The following is a 24,731-nucleotide window of genomic DNA, read 5'->3' on the forward strand; positions in this document are numbered from 1 at the left end:
AGTGATGCCAATGTCACAGGCTGAGAACTACAATTTGAGTAGAGTAGCAGGTCCCAGGAGATAATGGGGGCAGGAGTACTAAGAGATTTGTTTCAAATTGGTACCCATCTTAGGTTTATACTTAGCTGATATTTATATTCCTAGTTCAGCTGTTTGTTTTCTTCAGGTTGTACCAGATGACCCTCAGGACTTCTTTATACCATTGTTATGTTTCTTTGAATTAAAAAAAACAAAAACAAAAACAAGGTCCTCAGGGGAGATTTTTTAGCTCTCCATGAGGGAGAAAAAGTGATGATTCAGAGTGATTACCTAGAAGTTTTGAGAAGTAAAACCTGGAAGAATTTTTTAAAAAATGTCATCTTAAGACCATTCAGAAGCTCATATTATTCTTGACAATCTTTTGATAGTGGCTAGTCTGTGTAGTTGAATGCAAATGTTTGGGGAGAAGAAAAATAGGCATAAATTGGCTTATGATAGTATTTGGAGTCTTGATTGATAGCATTGACCAAGATAGAAATACATAATTTTTTAGGTTATACTATGCTTAGTTTTCTGCACTGACAAGATGGTTCCCCCCCCCCCCCCCGTTTTTGCTAGTGGTACTGGAACTTATTGTAAGAAATCTCCCTGGATAAGGTTTTTATGCTATGGAAATTTAATTTCATATTTTCCTTTCCTGGGTATAACTGAAAACTTATATGAGAGACTAAATTGCTACATTTAATTATTATTTAATAATTATTTGACCCTTTCTAATTGTAATATGATCTTTTTTACTCTAATAATATTGTTTGGGGTATTTCAGCTAAGTTTAGTGAAGTGCACTGGGAATACTATTGGGTTGTCGGAAAAGTCATGACATATTTTTTCTGTTTTTTTTGTTGCAAAAATGCGTCATGACTTTTCTGACAACCCAATATTTTTGGAAAACTTGACATATAATTCTGTTTTTTTTTAAAGATTTTATTGGGGAATTGGGGGAGGGGAACAGACAAGCTGCTGTCCTTTTGTTCTTCAGTCTAGTTGTGGAGGACGTTGCTTCACTGGCCCAAGTTGGCACCATCAATGTGCTCTTCCCTGCGAGGCAGATCAGTTGCTAGCTTCTGGACGGCCGCTCACAGCGGTTGCTGGCCACTCACACTGGCTGTTGGCTACACACGGTAGCCCATGGCAACCCATCTGCCATTGCCGGCGACTCACGGCAGCCCAGCTCCAGGTTGAGCTGTTGTTCAGCATCTTAGCTGTAGAGGGCTGTATCATTGGCCCTCATATTTGGGATCCGAACCGGGGCCCTCTGGCGTCCCAATGCGCCTGCTCTTAACCAATGCGCCACTCGGCCGGCCCCCAAGCCAACTCTTAATCAATGAGCCACTCAGCCGGCTCGACATATAATTCTTTTTGAAAAATATAGTATAATAGAGTTATATAATGTAGAAGTGTTATTTTCCTAAATAGATTAATTTATTAATTTGTTATATTTTATTTATTTTAGTGTCCCTGAATGAGGTTTCATTGCTAGTGGATACCACATATTTAAAGAGGTTTGGGTTATGGAAAAGTAAGGATGATGATCACAGTAAAAGGAGCCATGCTATCCTCTTCCTCTGGGTCTCTTCACATTATCTTCAGGAGATTCAGACCCAATTAGAAAACTCTGTATTAAGCCAGCAATGTGAGTATAAAATGATTTCTAAATTTCAGTATAACCTGAGAAGTCGTATAAATAAAGTAGTTTTCTTCTAAAATAATAGAATGTAATAATTTAATAGAGTATAGTTTCATTGAATTGAAATTGTTTATTGAATTAAAACATTTTATTCCTTACTATTATGTAAGATAAGTTATTTATTCATGTAATTTCTTTACTAATATTTTACCAAATGCAATTATCTTCTAAAATAAAAGGAACACCATATCTTTTAGTCAGTTGCCATCCTTGGCTACTTTTCTTATGAATTTCTTGCTCTTATTTCATAATGAACTGTGACTGAGATAATCAGTGGCAAAGCTAAATAAAATACAGAAGTCTTTACTTACAACGTTTTCTTTAGTTTCTAAAAGATGAACTCAGTTTACTTATATATCCTTTCTCTAAGACTGGGTTGATTACTTTTCTGTATGCTCCCATAACACTTACCTGTATATATGCATCTTGAGATATTTCCCAGCTTTGTTTAGTTTCCAACTTTACAGGAGCCTGGTTTAGAATTGGGTAAATCAAATTAGTAAAGTTCTTTCTTATCTCTTTGATCTCTCTACCTTCTCCCCCTTCCCCTTACCCCATACTTCTGTGCACATTAAAAGATGTTAACTAGTGAACTAAATTTTATGTCTTTAAAATTAGTTATTTTGCTGTCTTCACTACTTCCAAATTAATTGGGAAAATTCATGGTTACATAGCAGAGAAGTTGGAAAACTATAATAAGCCATTTATAATCAGTATTGGGGGAGAGGATGTCATTTGAGACCACTGTTGAAATGATTGATGAAAGTAAATGATATAATGGAAGGAATACTTTTTAATTAATAGATTGGATGTATGGAGAGGCTCGAGAAAAATAATTAAGTGCTTAGTTATTGTTCATTCACTTATTCATACATTCATTAACAAATGTTTACTAGTACCTAATAAATGCTGGGTCCTCGAAATACAGAGTTCAGTACCATTGTGGAGTTTTCATTCTAATGCAGTAGGAGTCTAAAAATTGTGAATTTTGGTTCTGAGTTACTAATGGCCTATTTTGGGATTTAAATTTACCTGTGTTATTAACTAACATAGAAAATACTTTGTTGGGTTATATACCAACCTTACTGTTATTACAAATCAAATTATTTTAATTATAATACCCTTGAAAAATAATATTATTGATACATTTTTTTTTTAATTAGCAAAATCCAGTGAATTCATTTTCCTTGAGCTACACAATCCTGTTTCACAAACGGAAGAAATGAAATTGAAACACATCATGACAGAAATAAGTAAAACCGATGAAGAATCAGAGCTTTCTTATCCATTGTCTTGGGTTCAGGCACTTCCTCTATTTCAGGACCTCTCTTCAAAAGAAAGTTCTTTTATTCAGTACTATTGTGCTTCAACTTGTTCTTTCCCTGCTGCTGCTGCTGAAGAAATGAAGATGAAATCAGTATCTCAGGTTAGCATATGATAAATATAATTGGTGAGGAGGAGGGAGGAGTTTTGGTAAAAATTCTTTCATTGAAATTAGGTTGATTTCGAAATGCTATGTTTTGTCAAAAGGGCACAGGAGCCAACCTGAAAGAATTCCCAATGCCAAAGTTAGAACAGTTTGATCAGCAAAATCAATAATAATAGCATGTGATTATTACCAAAGAATAAAATAAATACCCACAAATCTATATTGATACAAATAAATAACTGAATTAATGAACGAATAAATAAAAAATGGTGAATAAGGGGCAATTCTTTTTTAGAAAAGTGTTCCAATTAATAAATATAAAAGGAGAAATATAAAACCACCACTAGAAAAAACATAGTTATGATTGTTGCAGGCATGGTCCACCAAGAGATGCTAAATTTAATGGTTAAAAACTAAAGGAGAAACAGGATGTATTCATAATCCAAATTCTTTCCCCCCAAATATTTACTAATTACAAAAAGTAGCAGCTTTACAGTGGAGAATCCTGACAGACATTACCTTAACCCAAGTGATCAGAGAGAACGTTACCAGTGATAAGACATGTTGGCATAATATACTTGTCACATCATGCACTGAGAAGGGTACATTACTTCTGTGGTATATTCTTCCCATAGTGCATAACCTGAGTCTAATCATGAGAAAAATCAGACAAACCTGGTTACAAAATAACTGACTAATGCTCTTTAAAAATATCAAGATTATGAAAGACAAGGAAAGACAGAGGAATTGATTATAGGATCCTGAAACAGAAAAAAAAATTAGTGGAAAAACTAATGAAACCAGAATAAAATGTGTAGTTTAGTTTATAATATTATACCAAGGTTAATTTCTTATGTTTGATAATTGTACTATGGTTGTATAAGTTGTTAATATTGTTACCGAACTCAGGTTCGGCTGCTTGCTGCCAATGATCAAGAGACAAGGTTGGTGGAAAGAAAAGTAGGTTTATTCACAATGCTAGCTAGCATTCTGGGAAGGTGGCGGATTGCTGTCTCAAAGACCACCTTCCTCCTTCTGAGAATGACCGGAAGGTTTTATAGGCATATAGGAAGAAGCAGAACAACAGAAAGGAGGAGTTAGTCATGTCATTCCTGGGTGCTGATGACAGTGGGAGTTAGGCGATTGCTGGGCGCTGACTAAAAATAAATAAAATGCTTCCCAGAGTCTGGTTTGTTCTGAGATAAGGTTATTTCATACCCATTATAGGAGTGAATCTCAGCCTGGTTTGGTTGCTGGCGAAGCAGAGGTCTAAGGGCTGAAACAATTTTTTTCAAGTCAGTGTTCTAGAGGTTAAACAGATTAATGAGATATGCATACAGCCTTGAGAAAACAGGGTCATTAAATTCAGTAGGAGGAGAGGGAAGCAAAGAAAATGAGAAATAATTTTCCAGTAAATTACATTGTTAAATACAACTAAACTAGAGTGTTAAATTTTGAAAATAGAAAATACAGTGTCACCCTTACAATATTATGGGAATCTGGAAGAGGCTTGTTTTTTTTCAACTTTTCTATAAGTCTAAAATTATCTTGAAACAAAAGTTTAAAAATGCTGGGGTTTTTTTAGATAGGAGGTTGGTAATATAACATGTGGCTTGTGTATCTTTGTGAAATACCTCTAGAAAGAAAAGTGTTTATTAAGTTTGTGATGGTACACGCGCACACACACACAATCTGTTATTTAAAAGGCCTGTAGAAAGCCAAATTACTGGAAGACAAAGCGTGAGACTTGACCACTATCTTTGTTTATGTATATGTTATAAATATTTTGCATGGCACTTTTATTGTATATGCAAATTTATATCCTACTTTTCCATTTAATAATAGAATACCAATTTATATTATTATAAACTCTTTCAGATTTTTAAATTTTTTTTTCTACAATTTATCACCTCTTTTGATCTGTAAGTAACACTGTAAGTGAAACTTTGACCATTGTATGTATAATATCTTTTGATCAAAAGTATTATTTTGATGTTTATATCTTTGTAGAAATTCTAAAAATGTAGAAATAACTTGATCTGGATTTCCTTTAGTCACACTTTCTCTTACAAGTCTAGGTTTTGACTTTGTCCTTTTGAGAGTTAATATGTATTTATGTATCTATAAGGAGATCTTTTTCTTTGCCATTTTCTTTCAGCCCTCGAATACAGATACCGCCAAGCCTACTTACACCTTCCTGCATAAGCAAAGTAGTGGCTGCTACTCACTTTCTATTACATCTAATCCAGATGAAGAATGGCGGGAAGTCAGGCACACTGGACCTGTTCAGAAGTATGTACTGTGTCATATCCTATTCGTAAGGTGGGAACATTAGTAGATTTCATTCATGTTGCTGATTTTTTGTAGTTTACCTTTTTAAATGTTTTGAGGTTTACTTTCATGCTGACAGTTAATAATAGAAAAAATGTTTTCTTAATTTATGAGAAAGTTAAAAAAAATTTTATGAAGAAAACAATTGGTGCCCCATTATATTTAGTTTCATGTCATAAAACAAATGGCAGCCCAAAGTGTCAAATTCGGTAAGATTAAAGCATTTATTGAAAAAATTTGAATACCAATGTATGATTTTTAAGATTATATATTCCATATCTAAATATATGATAGGACAGTGAAATTGTTTACTACAGTATCCCTCAATTTAAAGTTCTTTGGAGTTTATCAGAACTTTCAGAAGTTCCTTCTTTGTTTATAATTCATCTTTTATGTGTCTTCTCATGGTTGGAAGGCAGAATAGGAAGTCTGTGCATTTTGATCTTATTCCTCTATGTGATTTCTTTTGTGTATTTTAGGGGAAAAAATGAAAGCACGGATAGGAAAATTGCCAATAAAATAAAAACTATCATATTAGCATTTAAATTTTTCACGTATTCTTGTTTGATTAGGTGCCATGATTATCAAGATTAAATCAATTGCAGGTGACTTTTATCTTCTTGAATCTTTCTGGTTCAAGAAATACTTATTATACCTTTATTATTGACTACATTTGTGCATTATCATCCTGTCTATTCCAAGCTTATAGCCAGGAATTTACAGCTGGTCTTATTTTTGAACTTTAGAGAGAGTGCTAGAAGAAAGATGCCTAATTAGTTGTCATCTGTCTTCTACTTCCTTTTGGTTGTGTTCTTATTATTCATTTTCTTTATGTTCTCTTAAGTTTTACATCTTTGTAAGCACTTAATTATGGGAAAGTTGCCTCCTAAGCCTCCCATGTTATTTCTTTATTGCCCAGATGCTGGTTTAAACTTGCCACCAATAGAGCATAGTTTTTGGCTGATGGTTCTTCTGAATAGAAAGGAACTAGTCTTGGGGATTCTCTTAGAATTGGAAAATAGAGCATAGGAAAATCTTCTATGGTTATTACATCAGCTTGTTGAAAGGCAAAAATTGTGCAGAAGACGGACATCCTCAATGGCATTGTAACTGCTGTGAGATGTAACCTATTGACTAGACAAGTATTGAGACTAGCCCACACAGGAAGAATTGGAAATGAAAAAATACTCAATGAAAGTACTATTAGTAGCTTGTGAAAGTAAAGGAAGGAAAATATAATTCCTTGTATACTGCCAGATATTTTTTACTCTACATATTTTAGTTATTGTATACTATTGCCCTGTTATTATTCCATATAACAAATCTCTTTGATACTAGAATTTTCAATACCAATATATTTTAACTTTATTTTTACTTTTTTAAGGTTGATTGTATATCCTCCACCACCTACTAAAGGGGGATTAGGAGTAACTAATGAAGATCTGGAGTGCTTAGAAGAAGGGGAGTTTCTTAATGATGTAATTATTGATTTCTACCTTAAGTAAGTATAATGATAAATGATCTCATTTGTCAGGTTTTGATGTGAATCTTCAAGTAACTGTTTTTATCTCTGAAGTGTTTATATTAAAGTAACCTGCCAAGATTTCAGATTTGAAAAATTTTTTGCCTACCAAGATTTTCTAGAATTGACTAATTCAGTTTCATTATGTTATTTCCTGTAGATACTATATACGTTCACAAGAGATCCTTTTTTTGTTTCACTTGTTTTTGATTTATTCTTTTTTGACTATTGTATTATTGTGGTGAAGGAAGTATTAACATAATTACAGATCACTGGGAACTGAAAAGAAGCAATTCTGTGTAGTTTCCTTTGTATTTTTAAGCACTGTAAGAGTTAACAGTCATTTAAAAAATCCACATCACTATTCCATTAAAAATAATTAAAAAATTTTTGTATAGGCAAGCTGAAAAAATAGATAGGAAAGTTTTTTTTTTTTTAAAGATTTTTATTTGGGAATTGGGGGATGGGAACAGTGCTGGGGAATTGGGGGCAGGGGAACAGACAAGCTGCTGTCCTTTTGTTCTTAAGTCTAGTTGTGGAGGACGTTGCTTCACTGGCTCAAGTTGGCACCATCATTGTACTCTTCCTGGGAGAGGCAGATCAGTCGCCGGGTTCTGGATGGCCGCTCACGGGGGCTGCTGGCCGCTCACGCTGGCTGCTGACTACATACTGTAGCCCATGGCAACCCACTTCAGCAGAGGCTGCAGCCTAAGCTGTCGCTGGCGACTCACAGCAGCCCAGCTCTAGGCTGAGCTGTTGTTCAGCATCTTAGCTGTAGAGGGCAGTGTCACTGGCCCTCATGTGTGGGATCTGAACCGGGGCCCTCTGGCGTCCCAAGCCAGCTCTTAACCAACATGCCACTTGGCCGGCCCTAGATAGGAAAGTTTTATGCAAAGGTAATTTATTTCTAGCCTTCATTTTTTACTGTGTCCCTTGACCTACATTTCCAACACTTCTTCAAGATGTCTCTAATTATTTCACTGACCCCTCCCAAACTAAATTTATTTTCATCTTACCGAAGACCCTATTGTTTTACCGATAATACTATACTTATTCCAGTTACTCAGGCCCCATATCTCACACTACCATTTACTCTTTCTCCCAGACATTGTCGATTTAATCTCTGCAAGTTTGATTTGGGTCTTTTTAATATCTTCCTTGTCTCTTTAACATTTTAACACAGGGAATATAGTTGTAATAACTGTTTTAATGTCCTTTCCCACTTTTTCTAACATCTGTGTCAGTTCTGGGTTGATTTCAATTGACTGATTTTTCTCTTCATTATGAGTCTTTTTTTTTTTTTTCCTTGCTTCTTTGCATGTCTGGTAATTTTTTATTGGATGCTGGGTATTTCTGTATTCCTGTAAATATTCTTGAATTTTGTTCTGGAACATAGATTATTTGGAGACAGTTTGATGCTTTCAAGGATCATGCCTTATAAGATTTGTTAGGCGAGGCCAACAAATTAATCTGCATTACTGAGGAAAGACCCTTCTGAGTATTCTACCCAGTACCTCATGAATCATGAAGTTTTCCAGCCTGGCTGGAAGGAAAAGGCATTTTTCCCATGGCCTGCATGAATGCTGGGTACTCTTCTATCTAATCTTTTCAGGTAGTTCTTGTCCTGGCCTTGGGTATTTTCCTTACAAGCATGCAATGATTAATACTTTGATAATTACTTGAGGACTCTGCAGGTGTTTGGCATTCTGTCTATACACATACAGGTCTTTTCTTTCCAGTATTCTGGTCTGCAAACTGCTGCCTTGGTGTCTCCTTACTCTCATCATCTCTTCAACTCAGGGAGTCTGCCAGGCTCCACCTGGGTTACTCCTTGTGCTGCAGGCTGGAAACTATCAAGGCAGTGAGCTGGGGCATTAGTGGAGCTCACCTTTCTTGTTTCCCATTTTTCAAGGATCACTGTTCTTTGTTGCCTGATGTCCAGGGTTTTGAAAACTATTGTTTCATATATTTTTTCCCAATTTTTTGCTTGTTTCAAGCAGAAGGGTAAATCTGATTCCTATTATTCCATCTATGCTGGGAATGAGTCTCCATCATCATGGACTCTTCACCCTCCCTTCCCTCTCTACATATTCAGTTGCCAATTTTAGTAGATTCTGCCTCTCACATTCTCTTGACAATCTTTCTAGTACTCCTTATCTTACCTAAATTGGTATTCTGTCTTTTCAAGTAGTCTCCTTGTATCCTTTGTCTCTTTGTGGGCCTCTTTGTGTTCATGTTGTTTGGGACTCTGTGCTTCCTGGGCTTGTATGTGTATTTCCTTTGCCAGGTTAGGGACGTTTTCAGTCATTATTTCTTCAAATAGGTTTTCAATTTCTTGCTCTCTCTCTTCTCCTTCTGGTACCCCTATGATGTGAATGTTGGTACACTTGATGTTGTCCCAGAGGCCCCTTAAACTGTCCTCATGTTTTTTGGATTCTTTTTTCTTTTTGCTGTTCTGTTTGGGTGTTTTCTTTTACCTTATCTTCTAAATCACCGATTCAATCCTCTGCGTCATCTAATCTACTGTCGATTCCCTCTAATGTATTTTTCATTTCAGTTATTGTATTCTTTATTTCTGACTGGCTGGTTTTTATGTTTTTTTATCTCCATTTTTATGTTTCCTATCTCTTTGTTGAAGTTCTCCCTGAGATCATTGAACATCTTTATAAGCAATGTTTTGAACTCTGCATCTAGTAGATTGCTTGTCTCCATTTTGTTTAGTTCTTTTTCTGAAGATTTGTTCTGTCCTTTTATTTGGGACATGTTTCTTTGTCTTCCCGTTTTGTCTGCCTCCCTGTGTTTGTTTCTATGTATTAGGTAGGGCTTCTATGTCACCCGGTCTTAGTAGAGTGGCCTTATATAGTAGCCTTATGTAGTAGGTGTGCTGCGGGTCTCAGAGGCGCAATCTTCCTGGTCACCTGAGATGGTGCTCCAGGTGTGTTTCTTGTGTGGGTTTTGTAGTTTTTGCCTTTGTTGCTGTTTGTATGTCAATGGGAGGGATTAATCCTTGGGCTGATTGTTTGTGAGGACTGGCTGTGACTACAGTGGAGGAACTGTTGTACAGGGACTGACCCTACAGAGCAGGATTCGCTTTATCAGGGCTCTGGTGCCTGCCCAGTCTGTCCTTTGGGTGTGTCTTCCCTGGAAGCCGCCAGGTGTTACTCTGGCTGGGTCCAAAATTGGCGACCAGGTGTGCCTGTTCTGTGGCTTCCTAGGAGCACCCCCACTATAAGCCAGGTTCAGCGTCAGCTTATGCTCTACCCAGGGCCACCTGGCATGAGCCACAAAGCAGTCTGCAGATAGACACCACCTGCACTGTATTTGGAGGTGCCTCAAGAGGCCAAGCTGTGAAAACCTGTGTGTGTGTGTGAGGGGGGAATGGGGGTGGGGTGTAGGGGGGTGGGAGGCTCCACAACAGAGTTATCCCTCCCAATTTCTAATGGTTACATGTGGGTGTGGGACCAGCCCGTTCCATGTCTCCACTCCTCCTACCAGTCTAGGTGGCTTCTTCGACATGTTCTTAGTTGTAGGGCTTTGGTTCAGCTAGACTTCAGGTATTCTGTAGTTTAGTTGTAATTTTGATATCCTCATGAGAAGATAATCAGTGTTTATCTACTCTGCCTTCTTGACCGATTCTCAGTGCCCTGTTTTCTTGCTTCCTGGAATACTCACCTCTTTACCTCAACCTGTCGAAATTTTATTCCTCTTTCAAGGTTCCTTCATGAAACTTTTCCTGATCTTCTAAACAGATATTATTAACTCCCAGGATACTTCATTTGCATCTCTTTTATGATACTTATCATATTTTGCCTTATTTTAACATGTTAAGTGCCAAGCCTGTTTTGTCTTCCTTCCCGTTTAGCCCACAATATCCAATTTCACCGATATGCTTTCTCTTCAGTCAGTTGTCTGTGGTTCGTGTTCCAGTGCAGTTTAAAAAATTTTTCTTTACCTGTAACAGTGACAATGTCAGTAGAAGAAACGTGTGAAAGCGATTCAAGTGAAATTAGTTTTTCTAATAGAAGAATATAATTTTTTAAATTGTATATCTTCAGTCACCAGTGACTGATGTGGTCCGAATGGCAAGTATAGTGTCAGTCACCGGTGACTGACATGGTGCTTAATGTGTTAAAGTTATTTGGTGATTTCATGATCATTCTTCTTTTAAAGGTTAACTATCTTGCATCTTACTTATTTTTGTATCCCTACAATAGTATCAAATTTATATTTTGTGAGATGAATTGGATCACCTGTGGTATTTAATATATTTTATTGGAATTAACTAAAATTTTATTTCATATTTCTATTTTCCTATATTTCCTTTTCACAAAACTGTCTATATCTATCCGTTCCTTTCAGAGCGGATTCTCACTTTATTTTTTAAACTATTTAGTATTTGTTTTTTAAATTGATGAGTAACTTCCAAGTAGCAAAGTGCATAAATCTTAAGTATACAGCTAATGAATGTTCATATGTATCTATCCATGTAATCATCATTCAGATCAAGATAAAGAACACTTCTATCACCCCAGAAGCATTCTTCATGTCTCCTTCCATGAAGTGTATCCGCCCCATAACTATATTAAAAAAACTTTAAGTTGTGTTTGTATTTTATGCTTTTTTTAAAGCAATTACAAGGTCATTTTTGAACCTGCATAAACATTAATAATAGCAGAGTCATCTAATTATGAATGGGCTTAATCATTAAATGATTGAATTAAAAGCTTATATTGAAGAATTGTTTTAGTATAGAAGTGGACTAAGAATTTAGAGATTAATCACGTCTCAGAGTTATTAAAATTTTTCTAGATTTATTTAGAAGTGTCAGTTTCAGTTTTATATTTGATCAGTGATTATTTGGTTAATATTTTCTTCTACTCTCACTACTCCAGATTGTAGCTCTATTGGAGCAAGTACTTTTTGTTCTCTTTTTTTATGTCTCCAGTGTAAATATGGTGCTTGACACATGTTAGGAATTTGATAAATATTTGTTATGTAAATGAATGAATAAGTGGGCAATTTCTGCTTTAAACGATCTTGATGTTGGTGAGGTAATCAAAGAACAAAAAAATCTGAAATCAAAACAAATTGCAAGATTGCTTTCCATCTAATTGGATATAAAAATGAAGATATGGGATATAAAACTGAAGCAACAAATGAACAAGACAAAGAAAAATTTATAGATACAGACAACAGTTTAGTGGTTACTAGAGTGTAGTGGGGGAGCGGGGAAGGTAGAAGAAGAAAAAGGGGTCAAATATATGGTGATGGAAGGAGAACTGACTCTGGGTGGTGAACACATAATGCAATAGATAGAAGATGTATTACAGAATTGTACATTTGAAACCTATATAATTTCACTAATCAATGTCACCCCAATAAATTTAATTTAAAAAACCCAAAGATTTCCAGAACATATAAGATAATTGGGGGAAAACCAGGTAAAATCTAAATATAACTTAATTTTAATGAAAAAGAAAAAAATATGTAACTTAATTTTGTGGTGTTGCTACTTTACCAGGTATCTTATATTGGAGAAGGCATCAGATGAACTTGTTGAACGAAGTCACATTTTTAGTAGCTTTTTCTATAAATGCTTGACAAGAAAGGAAAATAATTTAACAGAAGATAATCCAAATCTTTCGTAAGTCAATCTTCCAATATACTTAAGTTTTGGGAAGCAAATATACTATTTTGGTATTCCTAAGGAAATAATCACGTATGGTATTTCCTAGATTGAACAATATTAAACACTTGTGTAGGTCCTGGGTTTGTTTGCTCTTGTAAAACATTTCTCACCCTTCCAAGTTCACAGGGAGGCCGACTATTGCAGGCTGCATGACCAATTGCATGTCGTTTGAGGGACACTAGAGGTTGGAAGGTAAGGAAGGAAGAAGCTAGGTTATTTCTTCCTTACCTCTGCCTTGGGCAGTGATTCTGACAGCAGCTGTATTTCCTCTGTGGGTCCATCTCTCACTGGACAGACCTGCTAGAGCTCTAGCTTCCATTTGGAGGTACTGCTTCTTCCCTTTGCCCTTCAGGAGGATAGTGGTTTCCTACCCTGGTGATCTCTGATTGCCTCAGAGCCCCCACCCTCCGACCCCCTTTGGCTTTACACTTTTTCTATCATCACTGTAGCCAATTCGCTGCATTACATTTTATCTATCTTAAATATATAGAGTAGTATTTGTTTTCCTGGTTGGCCCCTCATCAACATACTACTATTTAATTAAATTGATGTAACATTACACAAAATACATTATTTGCTGGCACAGTTTAGCTGAATTTCTGTCCAAGTATTATTTGATTAATGCTAAAACCTACAGAACAGAGGATAAGCACAGGCAAAAAGGAGGAAGGAGTTATTTTTATTTCTTAGATAGCAATAACTTGATAGTTGTAGCATGGAGCCATTTCACCCCTTTCCCCACCCCTAATAATTTGTGTGATAATCTATATGGTAGACCCATGATAAAATTAAGAGTTTTTATTTTTAAAATAGTTAGTGTAAACATTTACCTACCACTTTCCAATTTATAGGTACATTTTTGTACATTATTTTCTCTTATAATAGTTCTTTTAGATAATGTAGGTAATATATATTATATCCCAACTTTTCTGATGAGGAAGCAGGTCAATAAAGTATTGTATTGTTGGAGAAGGAGGATAGGAATGGGGAGTGTATTAACATTTATTATCTGCTTGGAGCTAAGGCAGTGAACATATTTTGTTTCATTCTACAATAATCTTTAAGATAAGTACCATCATCTTTATTAATTGAAGCCTAAAGAAGTCAGATAAGTTGTCCAAAGTTGGATATAGCTTTCCAAGTTCCAAGTTCAAGCCCTTTCTATTGTGTATAGTGTTGTGACTATATAATTTATGGTCTAAATGGGGACACTTTGAGAGAATAAAAGGAGGCTCTATTATTAGCTACACTGGGCAACGTGTGTACTGGAGCTGTTCTAGACAAACTGTAACGTGGGCAACTATATTTTGAGTGTCTTTATGGGTTTGGAACTTGTGCTGTTGGACAAGGCCTGCAGGATCAATTAAGGAGAAAACCACAATTTGAAAATATGTTTGATAATCAGGGTCAATGGAGAGGGATATACAGAAGGGGAAGATTTATTAAATACATTTGATATTTAACATTTCTTATGTTCTCCTGTTTTATGTATATAGATATTGATTTTGGGTACCATGCATTTAATCCTACATTTTGTTTTAAGGTTATTAGTCAATGTAGAGATTATGAATTTGGCATATCCACCTAGAAACTGAGGAAATGAAAGTAGGTAGATTCTGCTGTATTTTCAAATTTTTAAAATTTTTTGTAAAAATTAAAAAAGCTAGATATTATATGCCTGATCATGTATAAATGTACAAAATGCAAAACAAAGTTACATGAGCTGTATTTTGGAGTAAGATAGTACTCCATACAACATACAAATGTTCATACTAATGCTTGGTCTGATGTGCATGTAGTTAGTATTCACGCAAAAAAAATCCCTACAAATCAGTAAAAAAAGGACAACTCAGAAACACTGAGTGGCTAGGGTTATAAACCTTAATGGCCAATAAATTCCCTACAAAAGGGTCAAATTTACTAGTGTTAGGAAATTGCAGACTAAGTGATATACTAACTATTTATTTACTATGGTTTAGGAGATCCTGCAAGATCTGGCTTCTCTCTATCTCCCTAAACTCATCTCACAACATTCTCCCCTCACCATATACTTCAGCTCAACCTACCCCCTTTCAGTTTTCAAATATGCTAAGCTCTTCCCTATTTTCAGACTGAATTTTTTTCTCTTGGCACTGTTGGTTTCACAACACAATTTCTAATTAGTTTATTTGTTCATTTTCTGTTTCTCATTTTAAATTATAAGCCCCGTGAGGTCAGGGACTTTATCTGTCATGTTTTCTACTCTATCCCTAGTGCCTTTTGGTCAGTACTTAGAACATACTAGGAATTTGAAGTAAAAGATAATAATAATGTATATTATTAAATAGGGAGAGAACTGTTAGACATTACATTGAGGATTTTCTACACAGTTAGAGATTATATTGTGGCGCCCGTATTCTTTCCTATTCTCCTATGTCTGATATATTCCCAATCAAATAAAGTTAGCATAATCAGGAAATCTACCAACACCAGCATAACAAAACAGAAGAAAATGTGGTGTCTATCCTAAAGATTCTCAAATGGAAAACTAACAGAATATGCACTAATTGAAAGTAACTGTTTAAAATCTTGTAATGGTCGTCCTGAAATAAGAAAATTCAGTAAACATATGACTCCTGATTATTTTATGAAGTTAATCTTCCACACAGTGTCTGATTCCTGCCACATCTTTTAGCCCATTCTGGATCCCATCTTACTCCTAATGTCTCTCCCTATGAGTTTGGTTAGGTAGTCAGATGCATAGAGATGGGACAAAGATGTCTATTTCCTATATCACTTGGTATATAAATATATCCGGTCTTAATGATTTAATTCCCTGCATAAAAAGATGCCCTTCATGGGACTGATGCCTCATCCGGAAGCTATATACAACCGTCTTTATGCCACTATTAAATGCCGTCCCCTTCCTAAAATATTTTGGACATCCCTACTTGGTTTTGTGTCTTCCTTCCTTAACTTTCCTGATGATGTAAAGAAAAGAAACTATTTTTTTTGTGTGTGTGTGTGTGTGAACCAACCCTTCTATAGGTAGCTTTCCTAGGTGCTGTAACATAATTCCTTATGATGCTTATATTTTAGTTATTTGTTGTAGTTTTTTTTTTCCCCTCATTTTAAAATAAATTCCTTTAGGGCAGAGTGAGTGGTTTTCATTATTTGTTCTTAGGAGCTTAATAAATATTTGTTGAAGAAATAAAATGAAAGATGGATAAATGATGGCTAACTTAACTCCTTATCCTATAGTTTTCTTATGTATGAAATGAAAGGAGATGAGTTTCATCTTTAAAAATCTAAGAATATCTGCCCCCTTCCTCCTCTTCTATTAAGTTTTAAAACACCTCCCTTATCACAGATATAACATTTAGACAATTCTGTTAAGGTTTAATGATAATATTTTATATCATGCCCAGGTGGAACTAAGCAAAATAAATACATATATCTGTTTATATTCAGTTATGGTGCCACTTTTGGAATCTACAAAACATTTTATAAATTGTTGCCTTTAATTTTCTAGTGTGTGATGTATTGCATATCTTGAAGAGAATGGTTAAATAAACTAAACCTAGCATTGTTCAGTATATAAAAATGATTCTTGAAATTCTTATCTTAAATTTTTAATTTTTTATATATCAAATGTATTTATCTTTCATATTCCCAGAATGGCACAAAGAAGACATAAAAGAGTAAGAACATGGACTCGTCACATAAACATCTTTAATAAAGATTACATCTTTGTGCCTGTAAATGAGTCGTGAGTATTTCAGATTTTTTAAAATCAAAATTGGAGAGAGTACAGAAAAAAATTGGGGGCATTTTGGGGCGGCCAGTTATCTCAGGTGGTTAGAGCACAGGCTCATAACACCAAGGTTGCCGGTTCGACTTCCACATGGGCTGCAGAGCTGCGCCCTCCACAACTAGATTGAAGACAACTACTTGACTTGGAGCTGATGGGTCCTGGAAAAAAACACTGTTCCCCAATAAAATTTCTTTTAAAAAAAAATTGGGGCAATTTTCAGATTAATAATCAGTAAAAAGTATGGGTTCATAAATATTTAAAATTTTTTTCTAAAGAGCTAAAACAATGAGTTCTTTATTTTGGATTTTGGTTTGACAGTGGTTATGTTGTAAATATAGTGGAAAAAAAAATAAGACAAATGCCCACATGACTGAGACATTGAATTATTATTTTTTTTTTTGGACTTAAGAAAAGATTTTCTAAATAGGAGATCAAAAGATTTTAGGATGAATCTTCAAATATTTAAGAGAATAAGCTCTTTAAGTTCTAATAGAAAAATGGTGATGCTGTGTCTATCTATTTAATAATGCAGATCCTTCACAGGAAATGTTTACTATATGAAAGTAAATATGTTTAAATTACTCAGATTTTACCTTAAGTAGTCTTACTACTTATTTAGTTAGTTTTGGAATGTGTGTTCTATATCAGATATTTCAATGAACTTCTTCAAAATTGATGTAAAGTTTGTCATGCCTACTTTCTTAGCTATAGCTCTAGAACATATTCTTTTACATTGTTTAGATTTTGTGTTATTAAGGTTGTATTTCTTTTTCAATAGGTCTCACTGGTATCTTGCAGTCATTTGTTTTCCATGGTTAGAAGAAGCTGTGTATGAGCATTGCCCACAAACCATATGTCAGCAATCCCAGGCTCAGCAATCCGAACACGACAACAAGACAATAGGTGATAAACTTAATGTAGATGGTGTTTTTAATAATGATGACAACAGTGAAATGATTATAGGGAACAATATGACTTTAAAAGATAGTAACTCATTAACATTAAACTTATTAGAAGAATAAGAAGTCTGAAATTTTCACGATAGATGCCCAGCTTCATGAATAGACAAAATGTAATTCTTAAGTTATACTGTTATATCAAATTTTATCATAGTACTTTTTGTAGAATAATCTTGCTTACATGTCTAAGAATTCTTGCCATGGGTCTTCAGGCATAGCTTGAGACTCCCCATTTTTTTCTTAATATAAAGTAACACAATTCTTATTGGCACTAGTAATTTTGCTAGGTAACATTTGGTCTCTCATAACTCTTCCATGGTTTTTATCATGTTACAACCCAAATCCTAATTAAACAAGCAAATAAGCCTACTTTAAGGAAGAAAAATCAAAATTACGTTTTTTATAGCTGTAGCCTAAGTGGCAAGCAGAATTAATAATAGCCATTACCATTAATACTGACCAAAGACTAGCGTGGGAGGAAAAAAAATCTGATAAAGCAACTGATTTTTTTCAGTTTTCTCTAATCATCCTCTGCTTCAAAAGTGTACTTATGCAACACTTTGATGATTGAGGTTAGAGCCGTTACCAGGCAAATTAACGATCCTCCACATTAAAACAGCAGACATTTGATTAGTGATCCATATTTGAAGATTGTCTTTTATAGGAAACTAGCTCAGCTAACTGATATTTTGTTTTGGCTCTGGGGTTTATGTAATGTCTGATAATAGCTGACTGTTGGCAGTTTTATGTGTTGATTGAATTTTATTCATAACATTAACTATGAAAAAAAAATTAAATAGATTCCAGGTATTTTTTTCCTTTTAAATAATACTATGCATACAAATTAGAATTTAAATTTATCTGAATACTTTATATTAAACATAAAATAAAGACTCATAACTGCTTTGTTATTTCTAACTAGATAATGATCTACATACAACTTCAGCAGTATCTTTGGGTACAGTGGATTCACAAGTAAGTGTGTTATTTATAAATGTGAAGGAATGAATCTGTAAAATAGGGCATAGCTAGGTGGGCTATGATGGATATTGGTGGTCCATAATTAAATTTTGCAGCTTTATGATTCTTTGATGTATTTTGTGGGAGTAGAAAAGAGAACAAGAGAAATCACCATTCTCCGTGCATCTGTTTAGCTCACTTTAGCTCCCTTGGTTTGTTTATTTAGTAGCCATCTTTGTTGACTGCTTTTCTAATTTTGTGGGACAGATTTACTTTTATTCTTTGCATCAGCAATTTCTTGAACTTAGTGTAATTAATAAGCTAAGCAAGCCTATTTTATATTTTATTTTTTATTGTGAATTGTTGATAAAAATTATTCAAAGTAGACCCAAGGCCAATCTATACTACTCCTGAGACTAAGATAGTTTCTGTTAATTTTTCTTTATATGGTATGCATGATCTAGATTCGGTGTCTTTAATTGATTAAGGTAGCCATCTAATGAATTTTTTTCTACATACAGTTAGCATAGGCCTGTGTCTTTACTGTCACTGGTATAGGTTGGACAGAAGGAAGGAAGGAGGTTTCTTTTTCTGCTGTCACAGTGGCAGGATAGGGAAGTTCCTTCTTGCTTCTAGGTCCGGGTTTCCCAAATTGGGTTCCTTGAAACACTTGTTCTAAGATGCAGTTTATGATAAAGGATCCTAAGGTCACTTAAGTTGGGTAAATTCTGTGTGCTATTCTTGTCTTAGAGAGTCACAGTTATATTAGAATAATAAAGATGCTGAGAAGTTCTGCTTTAAAGAAATATATTTAAGTTTGTGCTATTGTTTCTCAAATTTGTCAACAAAACATCCATCTTGTTTTCCTTAATGCACATTAATATTCTGCTTCTTGTGCATCAAAGGGAAGAAATGTGTCTCTGCTGACATACTGAGGTAGAGAATGTATGACTATGTAAGCACAGGTTAAATTTGCTTAAGATGATAACTCTGAATAGAAGTAATTAGAGTTCCAGGTTATTTTTTAGGACATATTAAAGGTACATAACTTCTTGAGGCCACATGTAAAACTATGTAACCTACTGTTTCACTAGTATAAGAAAATAAATCAATGAATTTTGAAAAATGAAATGAACTCACTTCAGCTGATGAAAAGAACTCTTATTTAAAATATTAATTTTAAAGAGTAACTGAATATTAATTTATTCAAATTAGCTTTAATTACAAAGTCATAAAAATTCATGTTATTTCAGAGTACTGAGACGAATATGTCAATACCAAAGAAAATGTGTAAAAGGTAGGTACGTGCTATAATGATAATTTTTTCAGATATTTAGATATACTTTATATACAGATACGTACATCTTGATTTCTTCCTTTTCTCTCCATAGGCCATGCATTCTCATACTAGACTCCTTGAAAGCTGCTTCTATACAAAACACAGTTCAGAATTTACGAGAGTAAGTAATGACAGTTTTACCCTTTAGCCTGTTACCTAAAAATCTCAGTAATTTTGAAGTGACCTCAAGAATTACTGAAAAGACTATACAGAATTATATTTTATTATGTTTAGATGAGGCCTATAAAACTAACCAATAGTATATATCCCCTAATATGTGATAATATTCAAGTATCAATATTTCTCAAGGATTATAGCAAAAGTAAATTTGGAATTTATTCATAACTGAACAAAAAGCATAATTTTACAAGGGAGCATTGCAAATATTAGTGATTGTCAAAAGTAACACTTCAGAAAAAATAACTTTTACATTCTTACTGTGTGTGTGTGTGTATATATGTGTCTAATTTTCTAATTTACTGTAGGACCTGGAAAAAACTAGCAGCTAAAGTTTTAAAATAATTTGTTAGTTTACTTTGTCATATAAATAACTGTTTTTGAGTTGTGAAAGTTGAGTTGTTCAAAAGGTCTAGCTTTTAGTTTGAAACTCAGAAGGCTCTTTCTGAAGGCTTACATATAATTTGTAGTGTTAAAGTTCAGTCTTTGGAAATTTGGCTTGAGGCAGCACATCTAGCAGCAAATGTGTTTTCACTTTTGTGAAAGTATTGCATAATAGTAAAGGTATTTTTACTCAAGTCATTCTATTTTTTGATGATTAAGGTATTTAGAGGTAGAGTGGGAAGTCAAACGAAAAACTCATCGTGAATTCAACAAAACAAACATGGTGGACCTGTGCCCTAAAGTTCCTAAACAGGATAATAGCAGTGATTGTGGAGTATATTTACTTCAATATGTGGAAAGCTTCTTTAAGGTATGTAAAGATATAAATAAGTTTCTTTTTCAGTTACCAGCATGTAATCACAAATTACTGGCAAAGCGAAGAAGCAGGAAATGTTACAGATAATCAGGAAAGAAAAAAAAAAAAAAAGAAATGGAACTGCAGATAACCCAGATATTGGAGTTAGCAGATAAGAACTTTAACATGATTTGATTAATTTGTTGGAGAAAATAGTCAAAGACGAACAAAGTGGATCAAGAGATGGAATTTACTAAAAAGTATCAAGTTAAAAACATACAATGATATATCTGAAAATAAGAAATTATTGGATAGGTTTGATAGCAGACTGGATACAACAGAAGACAGGATTAGTGAACTTCAGAAAAATGTAAGAAAGTATCCAACTTGCTCACAGAGAAAAAAGAATGTAAATAAGAAAACAGAGCATAAGAGACAAGTGTGATACAGCCCAAAAGTCTAATGTACATGTAATTGGAGTTCCAGAAAGATTACATGGTAGAGTGGGGGGGAGAGTAAGGCAGAAAGAAATTTAAACAGAAATTTTTAGAACTGAAAGACTCATCATGTATTCAAGTAGCTCAGAAAACCATAAGCTACATAAGCACAGTGACAAGCATGGATATTATTTTCTAGATCATTGCAAACTCTATAGGAACTGTAGCAATATTTAAGAAGAAATTTTAAATAACAAGGAATCACTCTTTGCTTTTTCAACTGTCAGCTTATTGCCAGTATTATTTATGAAGATAGGTGTAGGAACTGGGTTATATGGTTTCTTGGAAAAACCTTAAAGGTACTTGCAAAGCATGAGGGTTGTAGTATGTAGTTGCAACTTTTGGTATAATTGGAGAGGAATGATACTAAACAGTAGAATGTGGTACACATTATGGAAACCATTAATGTTACGTTGGATTTTTTTCCCCCTTTTTTATTCCACATTGGAACTTCATTATAGGGTGACAATTCTGGTCTTCTAATACTCTTTCCAAAGAGATTTTATTTTGATTTTAGAACATTCAGAATGCCTTATTACATAACATATTTTGAGTCTGTTACATAATTCTACTTTACATAGCCTCAGTCAGTAGAATATACTTCTAATAAAGGCTATAGCGCCATTTAAGATTCCTGATGGAAAACCTTAAAAAACTAAACTAAACCTTGTGTTTTACAAATTTATGCAGTAATGTAACTGAGCTTAGGTGGGGGGAAAAAAAAAGATTTGGGGTAGACCATTCAAAACATGTAGAACTTGTAAACTAAATCTTAAAAACAATATTATTTCTTTCTTTCTTTCTTTTTTTTCTTTTCCTTAATTGGGGAACATTGTTTTTCCAGGACCCATCAGCTTCAAGTCAAGTAGTTGTTTCATTCTAGTTGTGGAGGGAGCAGCTCAGTGGCCCATGTGGGGATTGAACCTGCAACCTTGGTGCTATGAGCACTGCTCTCTAACCAACTGAGCTAACTGGCAGCCCCAACAATATTATTTCTAATAAACGTACTTGTGTAGTTAAATCTCCGCTGACATTTGCTCCTAGAATGACAGTCTGTCCATCCTTTCTGCATTATACTCTGGGACTCTGAATTCCTTCTTTAAGATGTAAGTCCTTCTTACATCTGGATTCTAATAGTTTCATCAAATTTATAAACATGACCTAGGAGTAACCTCCTTCAGCAGTTATTTATTTTTTTAAACAGGGGGAAAGGTCTTTGCAGTTGCAACTTGCAACTAAGCTTAATATGGAAAAATACAGCAGTCTTTGAATCCATAAAATTGGCTATTTCTTGCACTAAAAGAAGGCATTTCTGGAGTATTTTTTATTTGAGATTTTTCATTTATTGTTAAGGCTTTCTCTTTGTTTTAATAGATTCAAAATATTAACATGTTGGAAAAAATTGTTCAAACCAACCTGACTTCTGCATTGTGCTGAATCATTATTTATTAATTCTGTTTGCACTATTCACCTAAACACTGTAATGGAACAGACAGTATTTAATTTTGATGAAAAGTTAGCAATTTAGTGAAAATGTTCTAAAATTGATTGTGGTGATAGTTACACAACTCTGTGTATATACTGAAAACCATTCAGTTGAGTTTTTCAGGTGAGTTGTATGGTATGTGAATGATCTCAGTAAACCTGCTATTTAAATACAGTTAGCAATTTTTCATTTCTTTTAAAAATGAAATTAAAACAAATTTGAATTATACTGCTAAAGTGATTGCATTCTTTCTTTTCTCTCTCTAGGACCCTATTGTTAACTTTGAACTTCCAATTCATTTAGAGAAATGGTTTCCTCGTCATGTTATAAAGACCAAACGGGAAGATATTCGAGAGCTCATTTTGAAACTTCATTTACAGCAACAGAAGGACAGCAGTAGCTAGTTAATCTGTATAAACAGGCACAGACGTTCTATACGATTATTGGAAAGCTGCTTACTAGCATTTGTGTTAGGCAGCTCACAGAGAGGAAAATAACTTTCAGTAGTTTTATAAGTCATTGAGCATTATTTAAAATATATAAGGTGTATTATTAGAATTGTTGGGATCTGATGGAGCAGAAATGGGTGTAATATACATAAACTTATTAGATAGAAATTAAAATTTCATAAATATTTGATATTTTTCTGATTAAATATGCTTGGATTATGCAATAGCATATGTAATGTGGGAATGTTTTTGTAGATAATAAAGCTATGTGATCTGTACTTCCACATACCTGGGAGTTGAGGGGGAGTTAGGTTCTCCCTGGTGCCAGCCCCAGTGCTTGTCAAATTTGTTGACAAGTCACATTATATTGTAATTCTATTCTTTGCAGCTCAAGCATGCAGTATGAATACTGTGTATTTTTTGTTTTTTTAAGAATTTAGTATCAAGGCTTCAGAAAATGCCATTTACGGCATCCCTTCTGTATAGTGCAAAAGAAGACATAATGTTAGGAAGATGACAAAAACTCAATCTTTCAAAGCGCAGCTTGTTTTTTTCAATTGCTAAGTGGAACCATTACTCTGCTGTATAATTTGTTTTCATCTTTTGATGTCATATGTGGGGATCTGAGAATTTAGTTCATTGATTCAGGGTAAAATTTGGAACAAAAAAGTTTAGCTGTCCAAAATAGGTTTTTAAAAATTATATATGTAGCTCAACTTAGATTATTTGAAGTATAGCTATCTATTGACTCCTTCATTATCCCAGAATATATGTACACAGTTTATATAAGTATAGAAGGTAAAATTGGTGTCCTCATAATTTTAATTAAAAAAATACCCTCAAAGTCTTATTTATTGTTAGAACTAAATATATAATTTTATAGCTCTGTTACCCAGTATTCATTTGCAAAGGCACATTGATGTCATTGCTTTTGTATTTTTAAATTGTAGTTTTTAGAGACCTAAAGTCCTCATGGAACTTGATTTTTTTAATTCAATGTCAGGTAACAGTTCTGAATTTGTGTGATAATTGTGGTATTATATAAATACTTCACAAACTTCTAAAGTTATCAGGAATATTTTGAGGGACAATTACAATGTATTTTGTCAAATAAGAAAAATGTTTTTTATGAATATCATTTTAATCTTGTGTTGTAAGCTTTTCTTGGATTTACATTGTAACTGTATATAAAGCAATGAAGCAAAGGCAAGGTAAAGCTAAAAATAGGAACATTTTATTTCAAAATCATGTGAATTGAGATTGCTAGTTAAGCATCAGTGTTCTTAAACTTTTATTAATCTTGACACCATCTTTATGTTGTTTTAAATATATTTGTCTTTTGGAGATTTCCTGTAAAGATGCTTATAATTACATGTTTCGTTCCCAATTTGTGTGTGTGTGGGAGGGGACTTTTTAAGGTGACTGTTAATTATTTTGTACATTTAATTTTGGGAAAGCAAGTATATAATACATCTTCTTTGTGATTTCTTAACTTTTTTGTTTGTGTGTTTTTCAAAGATACCACTCACTGTCCTTTATCATGTTTTGAAGATTGTTTAAAATTCATTTTCCTAAATTCATGTGGAAGTAATGTTTTGAGAATATCATTTTATATTAAACATGTTTCCAATTCAT

The 24,731-nt window shown here is 34.0% G+C and overlaps 1 protein-coding gene across 8 annotated transcripts in view; it reads left to right on the forward strand.

The window, feature by feature from the left end:
- The window catches only part of SENP7 (SUMO specific peptidase 7), a 120,730-nt gene extending 95,999 nt beyond the window's left edge, over positions 1–24,731 (forward strand). For 4 of the 8 annotated variants that reach the window (XM_019648355.1, XM_019648357.1, XM_019648359.1 and 1 more), the window contains 12 exons: positions 1,493–1,672; positions 2,890–3,152; positions 5,314–5,477; positions 6,871–6,987; positions 12,530–12,652; positions 16,353–16,445; positions 17,269–17,393; positions 18,372–18,424; positions 19,663–19,706; positions 19,801–19,869; positions 20,529–20,679; positions 22,914–24,731. In XM_019648355.1, the coding sequence (XP_019503900.1) occupies positions 1,493–1,672; positions 2,890–3,152; positions 5,314–5,477; positions 6,871–6,987; positions 12,530–12,652; positions 16,353–16,445; positions 17,269–17,393; positions 18,372–18,424; positions 19,663–19,706; positions 19,801–19,869; positions 20,529–20,679; positions 22,914–23,051 (1,520 nt within the window). In that variant the 3' untranslated portion in view covers positions 23,052–24,731. The remainder of the gene's footprint in view (positions 1–1,492; positions 1,673–2,889; positions 3,153–5,313; positions 5,478–6,870; positions 6,988–12,529; positions 12,653–16,352; positions 16,446–17,268; positions 17,394–18,371; positions 18,425–19,662; positions 19,707–19,800; positions 19,870–20,528; positions 20,680–22,913) is intronic. The other 4 variants (XM_019648356.1, XM_019648360.1, XM_019648361.1 and 1 more) reach the window with 1 other exon arrangement.

The sequence above is a fragment of the Hipposideros armiger genome, unplaced genomic scaffold (genome assembly GCF_001890085.2).
Source record: "Hipposideros armiger isolate ML-2016 unplaced genomic scaffold, ASM189008v1 scaffold_125, whole genome shotgun sequence".
Taxonomy (NCBI): domain Eukaryota; kingdom Metazoa; phylum Chordata; class Mammalia; order Chiroptera; family Hipposideridae; genus Hipposideros; species Hipposideros armiger.